Source organism: Myotis yumanensis, unplaced genomic scaffold, assembly GCF_028538775.1.
Source record: "Myotis yumanensis isolate MYYU_CA2020_CCGP unplaced genomic scaffold, mMyoYum1.0.hap1 SCAF_1, whole genome shotgun sequence".
NCBI classification, from domain to species: Eukaryota; Metazoa; Chordata; class Mammalia; order Chiroptera; family Vespertilionidae; genus Myotis; species Myotis yumanensis.
The window spans coordinates 72,760,148-72,777,070 of NW_027223752.1; the positions used below are offsets into that span (position 1 = coordinate 72,760,148).

The window sequence follows — 16,923 nt, forward strand, 5'->3', positions numbered from 1 at the left end:
GCCCGATATTCTTCCCATTGCTATCCCTGTCTTCAACTTTCCCTTGCTCCTTTCCATACTACACATCCCTGCAGGTTAATTTTTTTCATATACAATTCTGTTGTCCCCTTCTGTTAAAAACATACACTGGCTCCCTGTTAGTAGCTAAACACAGTCCAAATTTTTTTGGCTCTCCATGATCTAGCTAGAACCATTCTCTCTTGCTGAAGTCCCCTTCTTCTTCTTCTTTTTTTAAAATACATTTTTATTGATTTCAGAGAGGAAGGGAGAGGGAGATAGAGATAGAAACATCAATGATGAGAGAGATCATTTATCGGCTGCCTTCTGCACGCCCCCTACTGGGGATTGAGCCCAGAACCCGAGCATGTGCCCTTGACTGGAATCGTACCCGGGACCCTCCAGTCCACAGGCCGATGCTCTATCCACTGAGCCAAACCAGTTAGGGCTGAAGTCCCCTTCTTTATAATCCTTCTGCTTTATCCAAAACAGACTATTGAGGGTAATACCAGAATAGTTCTCTGCTGGCCTGACTCTATCTTTCAGACAATCTATGGAAAGAACTACCATTACCTTTGCTATTCCTTCTGCTTAAAAGTCCCTTTCAGCACATACCTGTATCCTGCCCATCCTTGAGGTTCCAGTATAAATTCCACCTCCACCCTGTAGACGTCCTTGCTACCTCTGAAATAATCTACTAGGCCAGGGGTGGGCAAACTTTTTGACTCGAGGGCCACAATGGGTTCTTAAACTGGACCGGAGGGCCGGAACAAAAGCATGGATGGAGTGTTTGTGTGAACTAATATAAATTCAAAGTAAACATCATTACATAAAAGGGTACGGTCTTTTTTTTTTTTTAGTTTTATTCATTTCAAACGGGCCGTAGTTTGCCCACGGCTGTACTAGGCTGATGAACCCTCAGAGAACTTTCTCTGTAAGACCTTCATGGCGTTGAGCATTTCCTAGGTCATAATCATGCACAAATGTCTTATGTTTCCTATTAGATTACAGGATCCTTGACAGTAGGGCTTGTGGCTTAATGTCCCTGTATTCTTCATGGGCCTCAATGTAACCCCTCCCACAATGAATGCTTAAAATGCATTTGCTGAATGAAGTGATGGCTTGCCCTTCATATATGAAGGTGATGCTATCGATCCATCATTAATAGAGGCAGAATCAAGACTGAAAAGAGCTGGAGATGCTGGAACAATGTTGCAATGAACAAAATCATATTTAATGGAGATAAATATGAAGTCCTGAAATTAAAGCCTCATTGTGGAAGGCCAGCCAGACCTGGTAATAAGTGTGAAAAGCCTAATGGGTTTAGTTGATGATAAATTTAGTATGAGCCCAAGGAACCACATGGTTGCTAAGAATTCACTTATAGGCTGTATTAGGAGAAATGTGGTATCTGGATGGAGGGAGGCCACAGACCCTTTCCTTTTAATCAGAACATGCTTAGAGCACTCTGTAAAATTTTAGTATCATATTTAAAGACAGACAGTGACACAGTGAAGTATGTCTAGAGGAGGTTAAGAGGGTCAAGGATCTGGAAACCATGTGATGAGGAATGGCTTCAGTAACTGGAATGTTTACACCAGAACAGAGGACAGTTAAAGTGGCATGGCAGCTGACTCCTAAAATTTATTTGAAGGTAGCTGAGGGAAGCAGGAAAAATTAGATTTGTTACCTTAACTACTCCAGAGGGTAGAACTAGGACCAGTGATTGTACCTATTGGGAAGCAGATTCTGAGTCAAGTTTCTAAAATGTGCTAACCATAACAGCAGTGCGTTATGACACTGGAATTATCAGCAGAGGCTAGACAGTCATTTCCTGGTAATACTGCAGGAGCAATCACTGCTCTAGACGAGGCCTGATCAGTGGAACGTAGGGTAACTGATGGTTTTGTGACTAACAACCAGACTGCCAGTGGGGACTTCCAAATCTGTCCATGAAGGATTAACTACTACAAGAATTGCCCTCCTGCCTTAAACTAGAAAACCAGATGAAACATAAACAATGGTTTTCAGACATTGGACAATAAGCAGTGGAGGGCTATTATCCTACAAGTGGCCCAGGTTATTGTGTTGAAGAAGTTTGCAGACTGCAGTGCCGGGGAGGGGTACCTAAACAGAGACTAGGAGCCTTGCTGAGTTGAGGTTTAGGCAGGCCAAGCTGGCTACAAATTGTGGGGCAGACGACCAAAGAGGAGAGAGCCACACGCTCACAGAGAAATATTTCTGAAGCTCTGCAGAAGATTCCACTCACATCTTTGGCAGAGGTACTGACCTGGCATGGGTGACAGGAAACCATCCACAGCTGAAGAAACAACCACCAGAAATAAGTAGGCATAATAATTTCTGGAATCACAGGACTGGGAATAGTTCTTGTCCTTACCAGAGTAGAGAGATCTCATAATACATAGGGCATGAGGCAGAATCCTCCGAAGGGCACTGCTAGGGACTAAATTAGGCCAAGACTAAAAGTTGCCCCGAACCTGCCCTAACAAAGCTTAAAATCAAGCCTGGAGAGGATCAAACAGAATCCAAAGATCTAACTACATTCCAGAACAAAGGTCAACAGAGCTTACGGGAGCATAAGAAAACCCAGCACCCAAAAATGTAAAATTCACAATGTCCAATTTTTATTATTCCTAATAAAAATTATTAGGAATGCAAAGTACTAAAAAATATGACTCATAACCAGGTAAAACATTAATACATAGAAATAGCCCCAGAAATGACAGAGATGATGGAATTAGTATACAAGTATCTTAAAACACCCATTTAAAATCTTATAAAGAATATAAACCAAATAAGAACCACAATGAGAGAAATGGAAGACATTAAAAAAAACACAATGTAACTTGTACAGATGAAAAAAATATAATATCTGAAATAAGAAATGCACTGTATGGGATTAAAAGCAGATTTGAGATTGCAGAAAAGATCAGGGACTCATTCAAAATAAAGCGGGGGGAGGGGGGCACACAATAAAACAAAAAAGAGTCTGAGCTGTGGGGCAATATCAAATAATTAATATACTATAATCAGAGCCCCAGAAGTAAAGGAGGGAAAGGGACAAAAAATTTGAAGAAATAATGTCTAAAAAATTTCCAAATTTGGTAAGTACTATACATCTACAGGTCAAAGAAGCCCCGTGAAACAAAGAATACCACACAGCAGCACATCATATTCAAATCCCAGAAAGCCAATGACAAAAAAAAAATCTTAAAAGCTGACAGGAGAAAAAGGATACATTATATTCAGAGGATCAAAGCAAACATTTTAAACCAGGTTAGGAGACAATAAAAAACATCTTCAAAATGGAAAAGAAAAATTATGAATCTTGAATTCTATACCAGCAAAAATAACTTTAAGAAATGAAAGTGAGCCCTGGCCAGGTGACTCAGCTGGCTGGAGCAGAGCCCCACATAACAAAAGGTTGCGGGTTTCATTCCTAGTCAGGGCACAAACTCAGTGGCAGCGCAAACAGGAGACAACCGATCAATGTTTCTCTCTCTCTCTCAAAAACGTGTCCTCGGGTGATGACTTAAAACAAGAAAAAGAAATGAAAGTAAAATGAGGACTTTTTCAGGCCAATAACAGCTGAGAGAATTCATTGCCAGCAGACCTACACTAACCAGAAATATTAAAGGAAGTTCTTCAGGCAGACGGAAAATTAAATCAGAATGATATCTGGCTTAACACAAAGGAATAAACAGTTCCAGAAATGGTAAATACGTGAGTAAATATAAAGGATAGTTCCCCCTTATTTAAAAACCACTTTAAAAGATAACTAACTAATTGGCCAGACCTGAGCCCAGAGGGTCGGAGGGAGACCGCATGGCAGACAGCCGCGTCTCTTGGGACAGACACAGACCCTGACCAGGGTAAGGAGTTCCGCGGGTTTGCTGGCGCCAGGAGATTTGAGATTTGGATTTTGTGATTGCGGAGAACTGAGACTAAAGGGGGCATCCTGAGGAACTGATCAGACCATGCAGTGCCCATAAGAGAGGAGCGTTTCCCAGACCATGCAGTGCTGGTAAGAGAAGCGTTTCCCAGACCGGTAAGAGGAGCGTTTCCGCGGCCGGCCGGCGTTTGTCTGTTTCTTTGTTTTCACTGAACCCTGCTCATAGGACAGTTCGGATACAGACACTCACCTGTGCTGAAGAGAGGGTGAAGGTGCAGACGAGGGGAATCTGGGGAGAGGCTGAGGAAAGAGGGGGAGCCGGAGGAGGTGGCAGCGAATTGAGTGCTGAGACCCCCCTGGGCCCAGGACTGGGGCAGCCATTCCTCCAGAGGGTGGAATTCCTCCCCCCAGCCCCCCAGGCAAGGAGCACAGCCACACCCAGATTCCACCCTGTATGAGATAAAGGACTAAAACAAGCTGATTAGTCCCTGGGAGTTACCAGGGTCTGGCCTATAGAGGGATTTTCAGTCCCACCAACAACACAGAGCAGGGTAAGGATTAAAAAAGGATAGAGAAGCTGTATAGCCTCAGAGGCCAACCCAAAAACACTGCCACCCAGAGGTTGAGCCACAAACTGACTCTTAGGGGAATACAAATTAAGGCAGACTGGATCACAAATACGGCCTGCTTTAAAATCAGGACTGTGATTTACAACACGGAGGAACAGTGTAATGCAGGCAAATTCAACACTCTCCTAAATACCTGGCAGGACTAAGGCGAACCAGGCTGAAGAGTAGAAGAACCGAAAGACCATCACTACTGCAAATTTTTTCTTTTTCTTTTTCTTTTTAATTTTTTCACCTTTTTACTAAGAAACCAATTTTTTTTTTCTCTCTTTTTCTTCTTTTTCCATCACCTGATTTTACCCTTTCAATTACCACATTTTTATTTTTAACCAGTATTATTACTCCTACCATTTTACCATTTTTTAAAGTGCCATTTTATTTTCTCTTTATTTTCTTTTGGGATTAGTGTTCTCCATTCTATTTTCATCGTTCCTTTAGCATTAATTTTCCCTATCTCAATTCCACCTCTTTGCTAAAACCCTCTTCCTTACTTTTCCCCTTTTGGTGTCCTGTTTCTCTTACCCTATTCCTGCTCCAGACTTTCCCAATTCCCTCTTTTTACCCCCTGTCTAATTCCACCCTACTTATATATCCTATTTCCAATCTACTGCTCTAAATCCTTATACACCTATTCTTTATCCTTCTTCACTTTCCAACCATTTTTTTTCTCTCTTATCTTTCTATTGTTTTCTTGATTGTTGAATATATTGGGCTTTTTTTTTTTTTTTTTTTTTTTTTTTAATTTGTTTGTTTGTTTTGTTTTGTGTTTTTTCTTCTTTTTTAGGACTGGTTGTGAGGTAGTTTTTCTTTTTCTTTTTCTTTTTCTTTTTTTTTTCTGCTGGTTTTTCCCTTCCCTCCCCCACCCCACCCCAGTTATTTTTGTGCTTCTGTTTTCCCTTACCCCTCTGGATATTATTGGTGGTTTGTAGTTTGCATTCATCTCCAGGGATCTGTTGCTGGAATCTGTTGAGATTAGTGGCAGTTCTATTGGAGTTTGCTCCTCATACGGGGAGTCTCTTCCCCACTTCTACTTCATTCTCTTTTTTCGCTCTCTTTTTTTCCCCCCTCTTTTTTCCCAATTCTATTTTTGCACTCCTTTTTTGTTTGTTTTTTTCTTATTTTTCTTTTCTGTTCTCTCTTTTATCTTCTTCTCTTCTTTCTCCCTTATCCCCTAATTCTCTTAATTCGGGTGGTCACCTTTATTTGGAGTTATTAATATTGTGAATATACTTGTGTTCAGTGCCTGGTACGTTGTGCCTTGCTCTGTTGTATTTTGTGCCTTTAAATCAACGCAGCAGATCCAAGCAACAGCAGCCCCCTGATCACCGCAGCCTCCTGATCACCACAGCCTCCTGATCACCACACCCTCTGTCTGTGGAACAGCAACTGTACGTGAAGCCTCCCCCCACCAGCCAGAAGAGCCAACACAGCTGTGAACAACACCCACCAGAGGAGCTGCTGCCAACTGGAAAGCAGCTGCTACCGCAACCGTCTGAGCAGCAACCACAACCCAAGGAGCCCCTGCCACCCAGGGAGCAGCCACTGAACACCTCAACATCTACATATGTCAGCGAGATCAAACATGGGTAGGCAAAGAAACCCCCAAAGGAAAGAAAAGGAGGACTCGCCAGAAAAGCAGCTAAGTGAGACAGAGATATGCAACATGACGGAAAAAGAATTCAGAATAAGGTTCCTAGAGTACATGCACCACATGTTCAAGAAGCAAGAAGAAACAGATGAAAAACTCAACTACTTATGCAAGAAGCTAGAAGAAACAGATGAAAAAATCAACAACTTAAGTAAGTCCCAAGAAGAAATGAAGAGTGACATAGCTTCAATAAAAAACTCCATTGAAAGTATCAACAGTAGACTGGGAGAAGCGGAGGACCGAATTAGTGAATTAGAAGACAAGGAAGCAAAACACACTCAAACTGTACGGCAAATGGAGAAAAAAATTAAAAGACAGGAGGAGAGCCTAAGGGAGCTTTGGGACAACATGAAACGAAACAACATACGAATAATAGGGGTGCCAGAACAACAGAAAGATGAACATGGATTAGAAAACCTATTCGAAGAAATAATATCAGAAAACTTCCCTGAGGTGGGGAAGAAAAAAGTCACACAAGCCCAGAGAGTCCCAAACAAGGTGAACCCGAAAAGACCCACACCAAGACACATCATAATTACCATGGCAAATGTTCAGGATAAAGAGAGAATCTTACAGGCTGCAAGAGAGAGACGGAAAGTAACATACAAGGGATCTCCCATTAGATTATCAAATGATTTCTCAACAGAAACACATCAGGCCAGAAAAGAATGGACGGAAATCTACAAAGTGATGCAAAGCAAAGGACTGAATCCAAGAATACTCTATCCAGCAAGGCTATCATTCAAAATTGAAGGGGAAATAAGAAGCTTCACAGACAAAAAAGGGCTAAGGGAGTTTATCACCACCAAGCCAGCCATGCAAGAAATGCTAAAGGGACTGGTGTAAAAAGAAGAAATATCAAGCTCAGAAAGAAAACAGCCACACACACACACACAAAAAGAAATGGCTACAAACAAATACCTTTCAATAATAACTTTAAATGTAAATGGACTAAATGCTCCAACCAAAAGACATCGAGTGGCTGAATGGATAAAAAAACATGACCCATACATCTGCTGTCTACAAGAGACCCACCTCATTAGAAGGGACTCACACAGACTGAAAGTGAAGGGATGGAAAAATATCTTTCACGCAAATGGAAAGGAAAAGAAAGCTGGGGTAGCAATACTTATATCTGACAAAGTACATCTCAAAGTGAAGGCCATAACCAGAGATAAGGAAGGCCACTTCATAATACTAAAGGGATCAATACAACAAGAAGATATAACCCTGGTAAACATATATGCACCCAATGCAGGAGCACCCACATACATAAGAAAACTTCTGGAAGATATCAGGGGAGAGATCGACAACAATACAATCATAGTAGGGGACTTTAATACACCACTGACATCACTGGATAAATCCGCTAGACAAAAACTCAGCAAAGAAACAGCAATCCTAAATGACTCACTAGATCAGATGGACTTAATTGACATCTTCAGAACACTTCACCCCACAGCTGCGGAATATACATTCCTCTCAGGTGCTCATGGGACATATTCAAAAATAGACCACATATTGGGTCACAAGCAAAGTCTCCACAAATTCAAGAAGATTGAAATCATAAAAAGCTTCTTCACAGACCACGATGGCATAATGTTAGAAATAAACTACAATAAAAACAACCCAAAATACTCAAACACTTGGAAGCTGAATAGCATGTTATTAAATATTGATTGGGTTACCGATGACATCAAAGAAGAAATTAAAAACATCCTGGACACTAATGACAATGAAAACACAACAATCCAAAACCTCTGGGACACAATGAAAGCAGTCCTGAGAGGGAAGTTTATAGCTCTACAGGCCTATCTCAAAAAACAAGAAAAAATGGTAGTCAATCATCTAACTCTACAACTCAAAGAATTAGAAAGAGAGCAACAAGAAAACCCCAGAGTGAGCAGAAGGAAGGAGATAATAAAGATTAGAGCAGAAATCAATGAAATAGAGACCAAAAAAACAATACAGAAAATCAATGAAACCAAGAGCTGGTTCTTTGAAAGGATAAACAAGATTGACAAACCCCTAGCCAGGCTCACCAAGAAGCAAAGAGAGAGGTCCCAAATAAACCAAATCAGAAATGATAGAGGCGAAATAACAACAGACCCCACAGAAATACAAATGATTGTTAAACAATACTACGAGCAACTCTACTCCAACAAACTGGACAACCTGGAGGAAATGGACAAATTCCTAGAAAAATACAACATTCCAAAACTCAATCAGGAAGAATCTAAAAACCTCAATAGGCCAATAACTATGGAAGAAATTGAAGCAGTCATCAGAAAGCTTCCAGCAAACAAAAGCCCAGGGCCAGACGGCTTCACAGGGGAGTTCTACCAAACATTCAAGGAAGAACTAAAACCTACCCTCCTCAGACTACTACAAAAAATTCAAGAGGAAGGAACGCTTCCAAGCTCATTCTATGAAGCCAGCATCACCCTAATACCAAAACCAGGTAAAGACATCACAATGAAAGAGAATTACAGGCCAATATCCCTCATGAACATAGATGCCAAAATCCTCAACAAAATCTTAGCAAATCGGATCCAGCAGTACATCAGAAGGATCATACACCATGACCAAGTAGGATTCATCCCAGAGATGCAAGGATGGTACAACATCCGTAAATCAATAAATGTGATACATCACATAAACAAATTGAAAGAAAAAAACCACATGGTCATATCAATTGATGCAGAAAAAGCATTCGACAAAATCCAACACCCATTTTTGATAAAAACTCTCAGAAAGGTGGGAATAGAAGGATCATACCTCAACATAATAAAAGCCATATATGACAGGCCCACAGCCAACATCATACTCAATGGACAAAAACTAACACCATTTCCCCTAAGAACAGGAACAAGACAGGGATGCCCACTCTCACCACTCCTGTTCAACATAGTACTGGAAGTATTAGCCATTGCAATTAGGCAAGAAGAAGGAATAAAAGGCATCCAAATTGGAAAAGAGGAAGTAAAACTGTCCTTATTTGCAGATGACATGATATTATACATACAAAACCCTAGAGACTCCATCAAAAAGCTACTAGACTTAATACATGAATTTGGCAATGTAGCAGGATACAAAATTAACCCCAAGAAATCTGAGGCATTTCTATACACCAACAGTGAACTTTCAGAAAGGGAGATCAGAAAAACAATCCCATTTACCATCGCACCAAAAAAATTAAGATACCTAGGAATAAACTTAACTAAAGAGGTTAAAGACCTCTACTCAGAAAACTACAGGACGTTGAAAAAAGAGATAGAGGAAGACATAAACAGATGGAAGAACATACCATGTTCTTGGATTGGTAGAATCAACATCATTAAAATGTCCATACTACCCAAAGCAATCTATACATTCAACGCACTTCCCATTAAAATACCAATGGCCTTCTTCAAAGATCTAGAACGAACTCTCCAAAAATTCATCTGGAATAAAAAAAGACCCCGAATAGCTGCAACGATCCTGAGAAAGAACAAAGTAGGTGGGATCTCAATGCCAGATATCAAGCTGTATTACAAAGCCACTGTTCTCAAAACTGCCTGGTACTGGCACAAGAACAGACATATAGATCAGTGGAATAGAATAGAGAGTCCAGAAATTAGCCCGAACCAATATGCTCAATTAATTTTTGACAAAGGAGGCATGAACATACAATGGAGCCAAGATAGTCTCTTCAATAAATGGTGTTGGGAAAATTGGACAGACATATGCAAGAAAATGAAACTAGACCACCAACTTACACCATACACAAGAATAAACTCAAAATGGATAAAGGACTTAAATGTACGACAGGAAACCATAAAAATTCTAGAAGAATACAAAGGCAACAAAATCTCAGACATATGCCAAAACAATTTCTTCACTGATACAGCTCCTAGGGCAGTTGAAACTAAAGAGAAACTGAACAAATGGGACTACATCAAAATAAAAAGCTTCTGCACAGCAAAAGAAACCATCAACAAAACAACAAGAAAACCCACCTCGTGGGAAAACATATTTGCCAACGTCATATCTGATAAGGGCTTAATCTCCAAAATTTATAGGGAACTCATACAACTTAACAAAAAGAAGATAAACAATCCAATCAAAAAATGGGCAAAGGATCTAAATAGACACCTTTCAAAAGAGGACATTCAGAAAGCCAAGAGACATATGAAAACATGCTCAAAGTCACTAATCATCCGAGAGATGCAAATCAAAACAACAATGAGGTACCATCTCACACCTGTCAGAATGGCCATCATCAACAAATCAACAAACGACAAGTGCTGGAGAGGATGTGGAGAAAAAGGAACACTTGTGCACTGCTGGTGGGAATGCAGACTGGTGCAGCCACTATGGAAGGCAGTATGGAGGTTCCTCAAAAAATTGGAAATGGAACTCCCATTTGACCCTGTGATCCCACTACTAGGAATATATCCCAAGAAACCAGAAACACCTATCAGAAAGGATATATGCACCCAGATGTTCATAGCAGCACAATTCACCATAGCTAAGATCTGGAAACAGCCTAAGTGCCCATCAGTAGATGAATGGATTAGAAAACTGTGGTACATCTACACGATGGAATACTATGCTGCTGTTAAAAAGAAGGAACTCCTACCATTTGCAACATCATGGATGGAACTGGAGAGCATTATGCTAAGTGAAACAAGCCAGTCAATGAAGGAAAAATACCACATGATCTCACTCATTCATGGATAATAAAGACCATTACAAACTTTTGAACAATAATAGATACAGAGGCAGAGCTGCCTCAAACTGATTGTCAAACTGCAGTGGGAAGGCCAGAGAGAGTTGGGGGGCAGGAGGGAGGGGAGTAAGAGATCAACCGAAGGACTTGTATGCATGCATATAAGCATAACTAATGGACATAAGACACTGGGGGGTAAGGGAGGGTAGTGGTTTGTCAAGGGCGGGGGGGGAGGGGGAAAGGATACTTATGTAATACCCTTTGTAATACTTTAAGAGGAAAATAAAAAAAAAAAAATAAAATAAAAAAAAAAAAGAAAAAAAAAAAAAAAAAAAAGAAAGAAAAAAAAAAAATTTGAACTAAATATTTTGCTCATGTATATTATTCCTATTGTTTTTTATGACTGAAATGTGGGAAAAATATAGACATATTTTATTAGAGAAGTACATCACATCAATTATATCTCAATAAAACAAAAAATACATAAGTTTAAAAATTTTTATTACTTCTGATTATATACACTAAATTTGGAATATTATTAGTTTTGAAGGTAGAAGTTTATAAATATAGGTGTATGACAATATATTATTTCTTGTATTATAAACTTTTGCTATTTGATTGAAAAAACAAATAATGTTTTATTATCAGAATTATTTCTTTAAAAGTATGTATTATAAAATGTGCATTTATATAATACTGTTTTTAATGAAATATACCATTAAAATAAGTTTTGACCCACCAAAAAAAAAAAAAAAAAAAAAAAAAAAAAAAAAAAAAAAAAGATAACTAACTAATTAAAACCAAAATATTAACAATGGGATTTATAACATAAGTAGAAAAAAGCATTAGGTAACAATAGCACATTAAATGGGAGAGAGAGAGGAAATGGAGATATTCTGTTGTAATATTATTCTGTTGTAATATATGTGAAGGTGCATGATATTTTTTGAAAGTACAATGTGATAAGTTAGAGATGTGTACTATAAACCCAAGAGAAGTCACTAAAAAATCCCATCAAAAACAAAGAATTATAGTCAGTAAACCAATAGTAGAGATAAAATGGAATAAAAAATAATTTAAAAGAGGACATGAAAACAGAAAAAAAATGGAAAAAGAACAGATAGTAAAATGGTAGTTTTAAACTCAATCATTTTAATAATTGCATTACATATAAGTGGTCTAACCACACCAATTTCTAAAAGGCTGGATAAAAAAGCAAAACTCAACTAGTGACTGTCTCTACTAGTAAAGAACCTACTTTACATATAAAGACACAAATAGAAGGAGAATGATAAGCCATGCAAATACTAACCAAAAGACTTCAGAATAAGAAATATTACCAGGGATAAAGAACATTTCATAATTATAAAGAGGTCAATTCATCAAGAAGATATAAAATCCTAAATGTGTATTCACCAAATAACAGAGTTTCAAAATACATGAAGCAAAAATGATAGAACTAAAAGGAGAAATAGATAAACCTACAATTATAGCTGGAGATCAATGCTCCTCAGTAACTGATAGAACAAACAGACAAGTAAGTTAGGAAAGATATAGAAGATTTAAGCAATGGTATCAACTAATATGCACAAATTGATGTTATGAAACACTCCTCCTAACAATGTAGAATACACCTTCTTTTCAAGTGTACATGGAATATTTACAATAACAGACCATTATTTAAAGGACTGATATCACACGGAGTATGATTTCTGGTCACAAAGGAATTAAACTAAAATGGTTAAAGCAATATATCTGGAAAATACCCAAATATTTGGAAATTAAAACACACACTTCTAAATAACTAATGGATAAAAGAAGAAATCATCAAGGAAATTAGAAATATTCTGAACTAAGTGAAAATAAAAAGTACTAAATAAATGGTATGCAACTAATGCAGTATGTAGAGTGAAATTTATACCAGGTGGCCAGCATTTTTTTTTTTTTTTCTGTAAAGGGCTAGATCAGGGGTGGGCAAACTTTTTGACTCGAGGGCCACAATGGGTTCTTAAACTGGACCAGAGGGCCGGAACAAAAGCATGGATGGAGTGTTTGTGTGAACTAATATAAATTCAAAGTAAACATCATTACATAAAAGGGTACGGTCTTTTTTTTTTTTTTAGTTTTATTCATTTCAAACGGGCTGTAGTTTGCCCACGGCTGGGTTAGATAGTAAACATTTAAACTTTGCAGGTCACACACTCTTTGTCACACACTTTTTCTTTTTAAACAAAGAACATAAAAAGGGGTTGTGGCCCACAGGCCATGCAAAAATAGGCTGTGGGCTGGATTTGGCCTGTATGTAGGTTGTAGTCTGTCAAACCCTGATGTAAAGTTCTGTAGAAGAAACTAGAAAAATAAACTAAATCTAAAATTAGCAGGTTAAAAAAAAAGAATAGAAATCAATAAAATAGAAAACAGATAAAAAATAGAGAAAATGCAGACATCAAAAGCTGGTTCTCGGAAAAGACAAAATTGATAAACCTCTGGTCAGGCTGATCAAGAAAAAAAAGATGGGAGACATAAATTACCAATGTCAGGAATGAAAGAGGATATCACTACAGATCCTACAGATAGTGAAAGAATAGGGAATATTTGGAAACTTAGATGAAATGGAAACATTCTAGGAAAGATACAAACTATCAAAACTCATGAAGAAAGAGGCAACCTGAATAGCTCTATATCTAAGCCCATGTGGCTTTATTGGTGAACTTCACCAAATAAATGAGGATTAAATAATACTAATTCTAAACAAATCTTCCAGAGAACACAAAGGGAGAGAACATTGTCCAGTTCATTTTATGAAGCCAATATTACTGTCATATTAAAACTAGACAAAGACATTATAAGAGAAAAACAAGGAGAAAAATGTTGATTTCGTTTTTTTTCCTTTAAAAACAGAAATAAAGGTTATGAGGTTCTTTCAGTTTGAGCATTTTTAGTTACATGCAATACAGTAAAACTGGTTAGTAAGTAGCCAGAGAATATGCCAGTCAGCAGTATCACCTCTAATTATTATTTTCTTGGATGTAAAAAGAAAACAAGGGAAGAAAATTAGGAAAAAACTACAGCCACCATTTTTTTTAAGCTCTAAGGAAGTGTTCAGAGTCTCTCTTTCTTATTTTATACTACAGGCCCAGTGCACGATTAAATCGTGCGCGTGTAGGGTCCCCTAAGCCTAGCCTGCAATCAGGGCCATGTCCGCCGCCCCACGATGCCTCGCACGCTCCATGGATGCTGCCAGCACCCCACGATGCTCTGCCTATGCTGCCAGCGACCCTGGGGATGGGGTGAGGGCGGGTAGGGGGAGGTCCCGAGAGGTACTCCATGCACCTCATGGTGACCAGTCGTTTGGTCGTTTCAGTCATGATGCCTCTAGCCTTTTATTATGATGATTCTCTCCAATAATGAGTCCAGCAATTCAGAGGGAGAACAAAATAATGGATTTCCACCCACAGGCAGGTGGGAAGTTGGGTGTTCTACAGTTAACAGAGTTTTAGGAATCTACTGAATTGTGAAAGATTTTCTCTGGTCTTTACCTTGACATGGCTTCCTTCTTTATCTGACACAAGGGCCACATAGGTGATTTCATGATGTCGGCAGTACTCCTGTAGTTCCTCTTGGGACTGAAACAAATAAACAGTGTATGAAATAACAGAGAGCACCGGGAGCCGCTTCAAGGAATTAAAAAGAATGGAAACACTGTGTTCAATTGTATTCTCAAAGTGAACATGCTGACTTCAGGGGTCATAAATATTAAGCAGAATTCAAGGGAGGAATAAGACCTCTTTTCATTACTTTCACTATTGTTCTAAGGGTCCATGGGCAATCAGTGTGGTCAGGACACAGTAAGAGGTTTTCAGAAGCTTCAAATCTTGAGGGAAGGTGCCAGAAATTATCTCACACACACACACACACACACACACACACACACACACACACACACACACAGAAAAGGCCTTTGAGGAAAGCGAAGGCAACAAAAGAAATAGTGGAGAGTGAAAAGCATAATTGAATCATAAAGCAAAGAACATCAGAGGAGAGAAGCCTGCAGGGGGATGTCACATTGCAGGACTGAAGTCACATTACTGGGCTTATATTTTACGGTAAGACAGAGCACTTCTCTAACAATTTATGAAACAAGTTAACAAATGAAAGAAATACTGCTCTGGAAAATGACTAAAAATTATCGCACCTGAACAACAAAATTATTGCACCTGGCCAGCATGGCTCAGTGGTTGAGTGTTGACCTATGAACCAGGAGGTCATGGTTCAATTCCTGGCAGGGCACATACCTGGGTTACGGGCTCCATCATCAGTGTGGGGCGTGCAGGAGGCAGCTGATCAATGATTCTCTCTCATCATTGATGTTTCTCTCACCCTCTCCCTTCTTCTCTAAAATCAATAAAAAAAAATTTATTGCTCAGCCTACTTCTGACATGAATTTTTATATAACACAAAAATGGACAACAGCAACTTCATAAATGACTGGGCAGGTGATGTGAAAGGAGCAGGAGGGAGGGTGGGGGCTCTGTTTCCCCAAACGTCTCTTCAGGCACTGGGGCAACTTGAGTGTGGGTAAACATGTACAACTTGGATGATCACCTAGGGTACAACCCCTTCTGTGATCTGCTCATGGCAGTAAGAAGTTAGTTATCTAAAGGCCCCACGTTCTAAAGGGTAGGCAAGTATTCAGTCAGCTATGGGAGGTTTGAGGATATAAAGCTACAGACACACTAAATACAGAATGCCCTTGGGAAGTGTGGTAGGGTGGATAATGGATTGTAAAGGTGTCCGTCCATCCACGTCTTTATCCCCAGGACCTGTGACTATATTACCTTATATAGTACAAGGGACTTTGCAGATGTGCTAACGTTAAGGATCTTGAGATAGGGAGATTATCCTAGATTATCTGGGTGGGCCCAAAGTAATCACAAGGGTCGTTATAAGAAGGAGACAGGGAGGTCAGAGTTAGAGAATGTAAGGACAGAAGCATAGGTCAGAGAGGAAAGGAGATGCTGCTCTGCCATGTTTGAAGATGGAGGATCGGGCCATGAGCCAAAGAATGCAGGCATCCTCTAAGAGCTGGAAAAGGACTCTCCCCCCAAAGTCTTCAGAAGTAATAACCCTATCGACACCTTGTGTTGAGTCCAGTTAATACTGTTCAGACTTCTGAATTCCAGGAATGTAAGCTAATAAACTTGTGTTGTTTTTAGCCACTAAGTTTGTGGTGATTTATTACTGCTGCAATCAGAAACTAATACAGGAAGCAGCTGTAACCTCAGAGATAGAGTCTGAGAACCCGAAGTGATAGAGGATGATTTCCCATGGAAGCCATGACTATTTGCATTCCATTCACTGTGCCTCATTACCTGTGACCAGTCATACATGATTTCTGCTGTGATTCCTGCCGTCCAGAGTTTCTGGGTGATGTTGATGGCCCTGGACATGGACATCTGGCCAACACTTACGACCAGGAGGTCACAAGAGCTTATTGAAACCTGGATCAGAAACAGAGTGATGACATTTAGAAGAGGCAGACTACAGGCATGTAGGCGGACCAGCACCAGGAGGGAAGCAGCACTCACATGAAGGCAGGCATTTTGGAATCTTGTACAGCAACATATGTGCAGAAGCCTTTACTTCAAAATTACATAGTAATATAAGTAAATAGCATAGTAAAAAAAACTTTAATGTTTGTCTTTTAGGATAGATATTATTTCAAAACTACCCTCTAGGAAAATTAATCTTGCTTGAAACACAAAGGAAAGAGAACCATTTTTAGCTCTGCAGAGTACAGCAGGATTTCTGAACAAGGGGTTTTGATATGAGTCTGTTAACAACAATAACACCTCATACCCACAGAGCTCATTACAGATGAAGAGTGAGGCTAGGAAAGGAAGGATGGATTGTCGAGGTTCCCCCATGAGAGGCTAAGGACTGAAAGGCAAGGACTCAACACCAAGTTTTTGGTTTGTCTATCATGGCGAAGATAACCTACCAAACCCAAATCTATCACCGCCACATC

The 16,923-nt window shown here is 39.3% G+C and overlaps 1 protein-coding gene across 4 annotated transcripts in view; it reads right to left on the reverse strand.

The window, feature by feature from the left end:
- The window catches only part of EIF2AK4 (eukaryotic translation initiation factor 2 alpha kinase 4), a 109,765-nt gene that overhangs the window by 13,418 nt on the left and 79,424 nt on the right, over nt 1–16,923 (reverse strand). For all 4 annotated transcript variants that reach the window (XR_011472803.1, XM_070425253.1, XM_070425252.1 and 1 more), the window contains 2 exons: nt 16,268–16,396; nt 14,435–14,521 (listed from right to left, as the gene is read on the reverse strand). Coding sequence is in view for 3 of the 4 variants with exons in the window: in XM_070425253.1 (XP_070281354.1) it covers nt 14,435–14,521; nt 16,268–16,396 (216 nt within the window). In the remaining variant the exon portion in view is untranslated. The remainder of the gene's footprint in view (nt 1–14,434; nt 14,522–16,267; nt 16,397–16,923) is intronic.